At 37.4% G+C, this 11,634-nt stretch overlaps 1 protein-coding gene across 1 annotated transcript; it reads right to left on the minus strand.

Moving 5' to 3' along the window:
- Nucleotides 1–7,058: 7,058 nt before the first annotated feature.
- atox1 (antioxidant 1 copper chaperone) lies at nt 7,059–9,418 on the minus strand. Its single transcript, XM_037262411.1, has 4 exons — nt 9,271–9,418; nt 8,473–8,548; nt 7,731–7,861; nt 7,059–7,428 (listed from the first exon to the last, which is right to left on the minus strand). The coding sequence occupies exons 1-3, from the start codon at nt 9,274–9,276 to the stop codon at nt 7,737–7,739; spliced, it is 207 nt and encodes a 68-aa protein (XP_037118306.1). The 5' UTR covers nt 9,277–9,418; the 3' UTR covers nt 7,059–7,428; nt 7,731–7,736.
- Between the last annotated feature and the right edge of the window lie 2,216 nt (nt 9,419–11,634).

The following is an 11,634-nucleotide window of genomic DNA, read 5'->3' on the forward strand; positions in this document are numbered from 1 at the left end:
GCAAAAAATAATCTTTTATTAATTCTTGTATCCAAATGTTTCATTCTTTATTAGATTTTTATTCATTTTTATATAATGTGAATTTTTCTAAATTAAATTTTTCAAATGAATATAAAACTAATGTACATCGAGTAAAAATGAGTTTTTACTAGAGTGACGTAGATTGAGCTACTTATAAATGTATTTCAATTACAAAGTGAGAAATCTTTATTTGTATTGTATTGTTTTCTACATATTTTTTAAGCATTATACAATGTCACTGATCTAGCGTAAAAGTGATTGAATTCCGCCTTTGTTTTAAATTTAAGCTCCATATGAAGTGAACCGGTTATATATATATTTTCTTTGCACATAGTAGATTTTTGTCATTTTTATAGCAATTCTCAAAAGTTCCAACAATATCCATTGAGTAAATTAAGTACTTTAATTAATGTAAATATATTAATAGAATACCATGTGCATTAAGACAACCAATAAGCCAAGTTCTAATCCTGCACACAAATGTTTACGTTTTTTTAAATATTATTTTCTTGTTAATTTTAGAGCGCTGAGCCAAAAAACAAAAACTTATGGTGAACTAATAAAGAAAGCTTTCAAAGTTGTGTGACTGAAGGGGCACCATAAAATGATTTGAATGTGATTCATATCACAGCCTATGAAGGAAAAGATATATTTGTGTGCAAGCTCTCCTATCAATAGTCGCCTGATGTGATTGTGTGCAAAAGGAATCCTAATTCTTCATCTAGCCCCTTACACTGCTCTGAATACAACGTGAAGGCCCTCCAGCGCATAGTGAACACAGCTGGTAAGATTATTGGTGCTTCACTCCCCTCCCTGAAGGACATTTACACCTCCCATCTCACCCGCAAGGCGACCACGATTGTGAGTGATGTGAGTCACCCCGCTCACTCTTTGTTCGATCTTCTGCCCTCTGGGAAGAGGTACAGGAGCCTGCGCTCCCGCACCACCAGACTCACCAACAGCTTCATTCTCCAGGCTGTTAGGATCCTGAACTCTCTCCCCCCTTCTGCGTAGCATCCTGTACTTTTGCGCTATATTCTGACTGTCTGCTGTATGCACACTTGCTCCATTTTGCTCCTCTTATTTATTGTGTTATTTGTTTATTTATTATTTATTCACCACTCTTATTTATTCATTGTATGTGCCTTCTTGTTTTTATTTTTTTGTGTTGTTTACTTGTATGTGTATTGTGTACTAGGTCTTGTCACCGTGGGATAGTGGGAACGTTATTTCGATTTCTTTGTGTGTCTTGGCATGTGAAGAAATTGACAATAAAGCAGACTTTGACTTTGACTTTGACACTTCCTTTCTCTGACATCAAATTTGCCTCAAAACATGATCTATTTTCATCCGACTGATATACTATTTGCCCGGAAAAGGGATAGAAAATGACACTCTATACAGCCACTCGTCAGATTGTATTACGCATACAGAATATTTTGCCTCTTTAGGTTAGTTTACCACTTTTGTGCCATATTTTGCTTATTGTCACTAAAACACTTATTTATTTGGGGGGGGGGGGGGGTGAAGAGACGCTTTAGCTTGATAAAATTGTTACGACGTCTACTACTATTACTATGATTTTATGAAGTGTAATATCATTGAGGGGTATTAGTTTGACTGCCAGTTTGGAAACTCCTGGTCTCCAGTATGCTTTGAAACACACTCTAATCTGAGTGTAATAATTCCTGCAGGTGGGCCCATCCATCTAATTCGCCTAAATTAAACGAGATCCGTCACACGTCCCTCTAATGGCCGCCGCAGATTGTGTGCAAAAATCTGAATTAATAATTCAGCATCGCCTTGCATTATTCATACCAGCGCCTTTATAAGGGCCTGCGCGCACTTTTTACAGCCAGAACTTTCTTCCTGCAGGGTCAGGCCACGACGTGTTCGGGGACTGTGGGATATGACAGTGACTTTACTTAGTTTTGTTCATTTCAACTATAGTGACAATGCAGTAATGTTACTTTGGGTTATTAGCCCGTAACCTAAAAGAAAAAGGCTATAGAGTGCCCCTGGAAGGATACAACCATTTTGGTTTGATGTAGATGTTTCAAACTCCTTCTTACAAGGTACACAAATTCGTCCCTCAAAATTAAAAGACAATATGAGACTTGGTAAGATGTTTACTATGATTGGTTCCTAAAAATAAATCTGAAGAACATAAAGACACAGCAAACCGAAGCCACCATTTTAAGGTCATTTATGCCATTGAAAGAAATTCAAATATTCAGCTACCCAATTTTGATAGGCCTGTTTATCATGAAAATACCCGCAAAAATGATCTAAAGAAACCATTATATATACGTATATAAATTAAAAAAAAACTGCCGTTTTGATTTGAAGTTGTAAAACTAGATTGACTCAATTACACCCAAATTGATTTTTCTGGTTTTTAAATTTATTTCATTCAGCAACAGGAAATTTGGTGGACAGGTCAATCACGATCAAACCTACAAAAAAAGTATCAAAAAGCCATGCCTGAATAGACATAGAAAATCTGCTGTTTACATTTAATTCACCCAACAAGATTTTGAATTCCACCCAATTATCAGTTTTGAAAATAAATGTTTGTCTTCACCTTTTTCATTGCTAACATGACGCTTGTTTCCTTACAAGGATAAATAAGATTATTATGATGCTCTTTAATCAGATCTGTGTGGGGAAACAAACCTTCCCCGGTGTCAATAAGTGACTTTTTTTCTTTTTTCCCAATTCACACAAATTCCAACATGGCTCGATGAGTCGTAAACCTTCCACTGGAATCTTGCTGACAAGCGTCTGCTATATATTCTCCATGAAGGTGAGCGGCTGCCATGATTGAACGGGGAGGCATTAGCATCCAGTTAGCGCTCGCTCGCTCACTCACTTTTCCCACCGCGCTAGGTGCTTTTAATCCCGCCGCTTTTGTCGCCTCCATCGTTAAGACCGCATTGTCGGCGCACTGTAGAAAAAAAAAAAGAAGCAAGGTTTTTTAATAAGGCCTAAAACTTTGGAGGGTTCCTTAAGAGAAGAATCAAGATCAAACTTGGGCCAAAGACAAAAAGATCTGAGGCAATCCCAAAAAAAAAGTCAACCTTCAAAGAATTTGCAGAGGAAGTATAGTTTGAATGTGTAATGCCATACAGGTAACTGGAAGGCCATTTGAACAAAGGAAAAAAAAAGATTCACAATTTAATGTTGTCTATCTGCCTTTTTAAAAAACTAAATTGGGTAGCAATCAAACTATATTCTTTTGTTTTTGCACACGCAAAACAGCTGTGTGTAAATCTGGTTTAGTCCTGTTTGCCAATGGGTACCTAAGGTTGTGACTGATGAAGATCTCACCATTAACTTTGAATGAATACATTTTTCTTTTCTCATCCATTGGTAATTGGGTTAATTGTGATAGAAGTTGTCATGATGGCCAGTATGTGTGCCATCATTAGCCTCAGTCTGCATCTTCCTCCCAGGAGCACATACATTATGGATGCTCCTCATCCCCACTCTTCCTCCTCAATATGATGCTCGTCCTCGCTTTTCCTCTGAGCTGTGTAGCAAAAAATAAAAAATAAAATGATACTTTGCTGCCATCAAGTGGCTCTTTCATCTTGTGCGTCATTATGAAATGCAAGCTCGACTTTGTCGTCTAGTTTTTATTTGGGGGGGGAGGCACGTCATCTTTGAACTTTACAACAAAGACATACTAGATTAAAAATGAGGTTATGAGAAATAGTCATACTTTTCAAAGATAAAATTGCATTAGGATATTTAAATCCAAATTTAACAAAGGAAGTAAGTCATATTTTAAGAAGTAAATTAAAAAAAAAAAGAACTCCATCTGTGAAAATGTTTTATTCTCTAAAGAAAAAAACGGGACTATATATTCAAGGAAACGCACTGTTTGAAAATAAAATAAAAAAAATACATCTTTTGTATTATTTTAAAAAATGACTGTAGAGAGGGCAGATTATATAATGATCCATCACCGTCATAGTAGATCTTTTTATTGTCCCGAAGATGAAATCACAACTCATTTACATAATCTCAACCTCACACTTAAAGACGAAAGGGAACTAGGGAGAAAGGAGGAAAGACTGAAAGGAAGGGAACAAGGGCCAAAGGAAGATTAATTTGGAAGGAAGGAAGGAAGGAAGGAAGGAAGGAAGGAAGGAAGGAAGGAAGGAAGGAAGGAAGGAAGGAAGGAAGGAAGGAAGGAAGGAAGGAAGGAAGGTGGGTTTGTGGTCGTGAATGTTGAAAATGTTTAATATTTAAGATTGTTAGAGACCGAAACAATTTTGTAAAGTATCTGTGGTATTGTTCATTTTCATTCACTCCTATTTGTCACAAAAAAAAACGTGGAAAAAGTGCCTTATTCATTTCAAACCGCAATAATGAGCAGTTGAATTACTTTTCAAAACAGTTCAGCCCTAATCAGAAGTATGATTCCGGCTTTTCGTCTTGGCACAAAATTCCCAGTAGTTGGGCTGTTGATGAGAAAAACTTTCAAACTGAGGGTGAAAAAAAGTCACTTAAGCCATTTTGCTGCAAACAACAGCTGCAAACGGGAAATGAGCAGCTGTCTCCTGTTCGTGGGAATTAATTGATGATTTATTCGTTCATGTATCATTGTTATCATCTTAAAATTAAGTGCCGAGCCTCTTTTGACCTCTGAACCTCGACAGCCAGCATGCTTGTCCCTTCGGATTCCATTGCTAGCTACTTTGTTTATTGTTGACTTATTTGTTATTTATTGCCGGCGCCTGGGCCGTAAGCATAAATCACGGCGCTTCCTCATATAAATGTCAGCGTGCACGGGCAAGCTCATAAAGCTCTAATTTGATCGCCGTTCATGTGGGGATGCGGCGTGAATAAACGGCGGGCCTCTTCAATCATAGTTTTCTGCATCCTGTCACAAGACCCCCTGGACACACATCCATCAGGCTGATGATAAGACCCACCCACTAGCGGCCGTTCAAATGCACAGCAGGCTCCTGATTGGCCGTCTCCCCACGCGCATGCATTTAATTGGTTCATCTAAATCAGTGGTTCCCAAAGTGGGCGGTACCGCCCCCCTGGGGGCGGTGGAAAGATCTGGGGGGGCGGTGAGGAAGAAAGGGGCGGTAGGGGGGCGGTAGGGGGGCGGCAGTCGATTTGTACACAACACGCCGCTCTGGCCCAGTCAGATCCGACAGCATAGACTACAAAAGCAAAAGCTCAGGTTTGTAATTTCAAGCTTGTAATGTTCAGAATTTTATCTTATAATAAAAACCGCATTCTGGCGGTCAACATCATCTTGAGTTCAAGTCAACATGAAATTGGGGACTCGCCAGAACGCGCCGTGTTGTGTTGTGTTGAGCTGGTTAGGGCAGTGGTCCCCAACCACCGGGCCGCGGACCGGTACCGGTCCGTGGGTCACTTGGTACCGGGCCGCCAAGCCGCACAGAATTTTTTTTTTTATCGACGATCAATTAATTCAGGTCAAGACACTCGTCCCGGTCACGTGACATGTTTCCCCAGTCGAGCCCGCAAAGCTAATATGTGGCGACAGGCTAACTAACCAGGCAGTGAAGCATTCAAAACTGCTTCAACACATGGAGACCAAGCATCCTGCAATAAAAGACAAACCTTAAATCACTTCGGGTGTCATTGTCTCCGATTACGTCTAGATGGGACCGGCTCGTTTCTGAGAAACAAACTCAGTGCTCCCACTAATTCAACGTACCATAATTTTCGGACTATAAGTCGCACCGGAGTATAAGTCGCACCAGCCATAAAATGCCCAAAAAAGTGAAAAAAAAACATATATATGTATATAAGTCGCTCCTGAGTATAAGTCGCCCCCCCACCCAAACTATGAAAGAAAACCGCGACTTATAGTCCGAAAATTACGGTAATGGTAATGATATTATAAATGTATTATTTATTTATTTATATAAATGTATTATTTATTTATATAAATGCCTGGGGGGGGGGGGGGGGGCGCTAGGAATTCACTGGGGAGCCAAAGGGGGCGCCAGCCTGCAAAAGTTTGGGAACCACTGATCTAAATTGAGGCGGTCCTTGAAATCACTCATTTTCTCTGCTTTTCAAAATCTGTTTTGAGGTTAAAAAGGAGAATGTGTTCGTTATATTTACCATTCACGATCCCTAAAGGTAGGGTTAGAACTCATTTTTGTCACGGGCTGCATTGTAGTCATAGTTTCCTTCGGAGGGTCATTATGACTGTGAACCCAAATTAATGTATGAACATATATATTCTTCATATTAAATCTAATGGAAGCTACAAAACAAACTGACAACTAATTTTCAAATCAAACAAGTAAAAACTGTTCAAATATTTTGAAAAGATGATTTTTAAAAGTGAAGACACTTTGCAATTTTAGTAATGACGCGTGAATTTGACGAACAATTTGTCTTTGGGGGCCACATAAAATGATGTGGCGGGCCGTATCTGGCCTCCGGGCCTTGACTTTGACACGTGCCTAAAGGTAAAAATGATTCACTTGGAACACTAAAATGAAATCCTTCAACAGATTAAAAAACAAAAACATCAAGTGACTATTTTTTTGTGTCTAATCTGAGTGAAAAAAAAAGTACAAATAATATTCCATAATATTGAGCATGTGTTTGCTGGAGATTATTTCATGCTGATACTTAATAGAGCTCTGCTGCCATCAGGCAGCGCAACAATGCAGCTGCAATTTAACCCAGAGCACTGCTGATGCACAAAAATGATTTTTTTGTCATCATTCACAATTGCATAGTAAGACATTTTAATATTGTGTCCTTTGATGGCTTGTAATACAAAATTAGTTTACATTAAATTTAAAATACTCTTGGACTCGGGTGCAAAATATTGTGTTTGGGGATATGCCTACTTACAAATATCCAAAGTTGCTATGCTACTACCAGCAGCTAATCTGTGATAACATGAGCCCAAACAGCTAAGGGTGACAAATTGAGATTTCTGATACTTGAAGACAACAAACAAAAGAGCAGCAGCTACAAGCTGGGCATGTCAAACTTGAAACATCTCAATAAAAACATGAAAATTAGAGCATTTTTAATTTTATTGCGTTCATATCGTACAATTCACAAGTAGGACATGGAATTCATTTTTCCTTGCTACAAAAATGTGTAAATTTGTTTTTCTTTTTTTTTTTAGTGTTAGCTGTTCAATAAGAACTCAAACCGAGCAATCAGATCATAAATTGTAGAAGTGATAAAAAAATGTTTAAAAAAAATCTGGATATAACGACTGACTGCTTTAGCGCGGAATGCATGAAGGTGTGCAAGAAAAAATTATTGTTCTTTAAATTAAAGAAAGAATGTCGGCAACAAAGACAAACTCTTGAGAGTTGCTCCTACAACGTCCATGATTGAAGCTCGTTCCTTCATTTGGCACCACCGCAAAACCTTCGTCTTTGAAAAACAAAAGCAACAGCAGAAAGAACAAGTTAATAACACACCATGCCACAGTATGTCGGGTTTTTGGGTATACAGTAATCCCTCGTTTATCGCGGATAATTAGTTACAAGACCACCCGCGATATGTGAAAAATCCACAAAGTAGTGTCACCCTTTTTTTTCCCACATACATACATTGTTTGTGTATCAAGAAGTGTACATTAAAGCATATAAGTGCATATGTTATCATTAGAACATTAAATAATAGTTTCAAACATGTAAATACTATATTAATACGTAGTATAACGGCAGAGTCACCTGTTTTTATTTAGTGCCCTTGTAGGTGACTTGTTTGCCGCACTTCTTTAGCGTCTCCAGCAGAACGTCGGCGTCCTTGTCTGACTCGATCCACACCAGCTGATTCGGGAGGTCGATTTCAAACTTGACATCTTCGGAAATCAACCCATGTACGTTTTGTCAAATCATGTTCGTAACGCTGAGCAGTTTGCACATTAAGACTGTACTTTTTTTTAAAAATAAATTAAAACAAATAAATAAACAAACAAATAAATTAATCCATCCATTTTGTACATCACTTAAATTGTACATATATGTTGAATGAAAAGATTATCTAAGTATGATACAATAAACAGTTGTTTAGGATGACGGAGAATTTAATTGACTTAAATTTTGCTTATCAGATGTATTGTATACACTTAAAGGCACTAATATGACAACTAATAATAATGACTTTCGATCTGATTGGTTATTTCTGGACATATAATCCCAGTTGTTTACTTTTTTACATGTTTCTTGATTGAGTCGTACAAGTTACAGGACCGATTAATCCTGACTAGAGTTTTGAAAGGATTTATCTTGGTTTCATATTTTTTACAATATTTTTTCTATTTTCACTTTGACCATTTTTCCAAGCATATCAGAGCAGAAACATGAAAAGGAAATACCACAGGATAAAGAGATCCGACAGTGGGACTTTGGTAGTTGAAAAACCAGTGGAATTGGCAAATATTGATATGGACGTACTGGGCCTTTGTCTCACCTTCCAACCTGTTGAGGATTCGGCTGACGGCACCCGAACATCCTTCACACGTCATAGCCACTACAAACTCGTGTTTCTGCCAAAACACATAGACACATTGTCATTGTTTCTTGGTTTGTTCCAGTGGCACATTTTCTAAACTGGTCATTCCCGGTGAGGGACAATTACGTTACTCATACTGTGGCTCCAAGCCTGCAACTAAAGATTATTTATTATTGTTATTATTATTTATTATTATTTATGCAACATATTATATAAATCTCAAGTCAAACAAATAAATCTAAACAATTGTGCCGTTATCTAAATAATCTAATAAATTTGACCAAATTGTTGTACGTATAAATTGGAGTCATTTTATAATAAAATTTGAATTCAAAGAAACGTTGATTAAAAACATTTCATTCAGCAATCTAGTTTTAATGAAGTATATAGTTGATCGTTGATAGTTGAGCAGGACAAATGAAGACAATTGAATTAAATAGAAAACGCATCCAAAAGAGCACAGCGAAAGGTTTGTTTAAATGTAAATTCTGCAACGTCACAAATGCAATACGGAAGCAAACTACTTTATCAGCTTACAACCAGCTTTTCGAGTGGTAACACAACCGACTTGCAGCTAAATGAAACAAACTCGACATATTTGCCAGCTTGTCGTAAACACTGAGCAACTGTTAGGTATCAAAACAAATGGTTGCTAGCTTAGCAGCAACACGGCCGCTATAGGCAAGCTATGCTAATCCAACATTAAAAAAACATTTTCAGATGTTATTGCGATATAAATATGTCGAGAGAACTTACGGGCATGTTTATGATTTTGTGGCGTGTCCCAAAAAAAATCACTTTTACCACCGAGTGACAAAACACAAACAAACAAACCACCACCTAACTCTGGTTGACTAGTCAAGCTAACAACAACCAATGATTGAGCAAAAGGTTCCGGTTAGTTTTGCAAATTTCTATAGTTGCGGCATGTAAAAGCAAAATACAAATCTTTATACTCTTATTTTTTATCTGCTTATAATAAACACGTCTTTCTATTCAAAATCATACCATCAATAATTCTGAACTCGACTTTTATTTTGTTGACCATTTTCTTTTCTTGATAATTATAATGCCATTACGGCCACCTTGACGTTGTCCCCTTTCGTACATTTTACAAAGGTATCCAAATATATCTTTAAGGACTAAAACTATATATATTTTCTTTTTTAGTCATAAATCCGGTCAGGTCAAAACAACAGCAAAAATATGAAAAACATTTTTTTATAATTGTCATTTCGACAAAAGTTAAAGTCAAAAACTAGTTGGATTAAAAAAAAAAAACGTGGTTATCGTGATTACTGTCAAATATCAAAAAGGGTAACAAAAAAACTGACATCGTTGGTTAGATTTTAGGGTATATGTATATCACTTTGTACATTTATTTTCAAATATGCTCTGATTCCCCAATGAACCACTAGAGAGAGCCCGCATACTTAAACTTGTGCAGTTGTGCCTCTGGTTGTCAAATCAAACTGTAATTATTTTGCGAATCGAGTCGATCGTTTAGAGATCTTGTTCATTCTAAAATCATACGGTCAACCCCGTCAATAGTAGCGCTTTCACACAAAAACAAACACTATTACAACATTGGATTATGATGATAATTCGAAAACGACAAAGGAAATATGCGAATTTGTTGACAACACAGCACCCAAAAAAGTATTTTTCCATTTGCATTGATTCATTCTGTTTTCGTCCTTGTTTCCCAGGGTCACAAACTTCACCACCACATCTTGCCCTCGCGTAGACACACACACACACACACACACACAATTTTGTTTTTTGTCTCATTCACACGCGCGCACACGCAAACTATACCGTATATGGAACTGACAGGGACAAACCGATTGAATGCGTCAACGCCTTTATTCAGATTCAAACAAATAACAGTTAAAAGAATGGATGTTTACATCATTTAAAAAAAATCAAAAGACTTCATCAGACCATATTACTTCAAAACATTAAAGGAAATTATATCGTGTATTCAATTAAAGTGTGTTTTTACGTCACATGATCGGCACTTAATTTTCCACATAAGCGCCAAAAACGTCATTGTTTGGCATCAACGCTACGCTGTGGAACCTGGTACATTTGCCCACTTCTGTTGACTGGGTCACTACATACAAGGCTCAACTCAGTGCAACGAGAAATATCTAGTCTTGGAGACGCACAAAGGGCTTGAGGACATAGATCAACAGGTACACGTGGAGAAAAACCAAAAACGAACTCTGGTTTCAGAACCGTGTTTGGAATTCTGAGAGGCCTTGAGAGATATGAGGTTGCCTTTTGTAAAAATTAAACTTCACTTCCCAAGCAAGTTTGTCTTTGCCATTGCCTCTTCGTTGACAGGTTGCCACAATTGTTTCCACATGCGGCTCGCTAGGAACACTCCCGTTTCTCCCCAACGCCGCCGATTCAAGGTCATGGTGAGACATTTCACATCAGACACAAAGACAAATACTTTGCTGCTTTTAAATACTGAATAAAAAGATACAACAGTATCCGTTTAGGAACAAGCTGTCCTTGGAAATGTACTCACGTCCGCTTACAGGAAAAACGCGAGGTGAAATACTAAGCATCCTCCCTTTTTTGCCATTTAAAGGTCAAACTTTTTTTGTTGTTGTTATTTCGTAGTCATCTGTCATCAAGTTGTTAATCTGTACAAATTCCAGGTATTTTCATCATAAACTAGATGAATTGTTTATATGTTCCCAAAGAGCTCATAATTGCGAACACTTCTATAAGGGAAGTTCAAACTGTTATTGCAGTAAATTCTTACGAATGGTCTTGTACTTTTGTCTTGATAGCTTCTTATCTTGTCTTACAAAATCGGCATCTTTATTCAAAAATGATATGAATTTAAATAGGTAATTTTTGAACGAGTATAGCGGTAAGGACGACTGAAAGAGCCCAATTGACACCGATAAATATTTGAGTGAAATGTCATTAATTATTTAACAGTGTTGTGTTTAAAATTTTGTTTGTGAACTATGAATTAAACAGGCAAAATGCACCTGTTTTGATCCATCTTGGCGGGTGGCCATTTTGTCACTTCCTTTCGACTGAAAATGACATCACGGTTGCCAGCCAATCTCAAGTGGCGGTTCAGCTTCGGAAAAC

Source organism: Syngnathus acus, chromosome 10, assembly GCF_901709675.1.
Source record: "Syngnathus acus chromosome 10, fSynAcu1.2, whole genome shotgun sequence".
In the NCBI taxonomy this organism is placed as follows: Eukaryota; Metazoa; Chordata; class Actinopteri; order Syngnathiformes; family Syngnathidae; genus Syngnathus; species Syngnathus acus.

Excerpts from the sequence above, each read along its gene's own strand:
- atox1 (XM_037262411.1), bottom strand. Across the intron at positions 7,862-8,472 it reads AATCCTCAACAGGTTGGAAG|ATGTCAAGTTTGAAATCGAC; the intron begins GTGAGACAAAGG and ends TGATTTCCGAAG.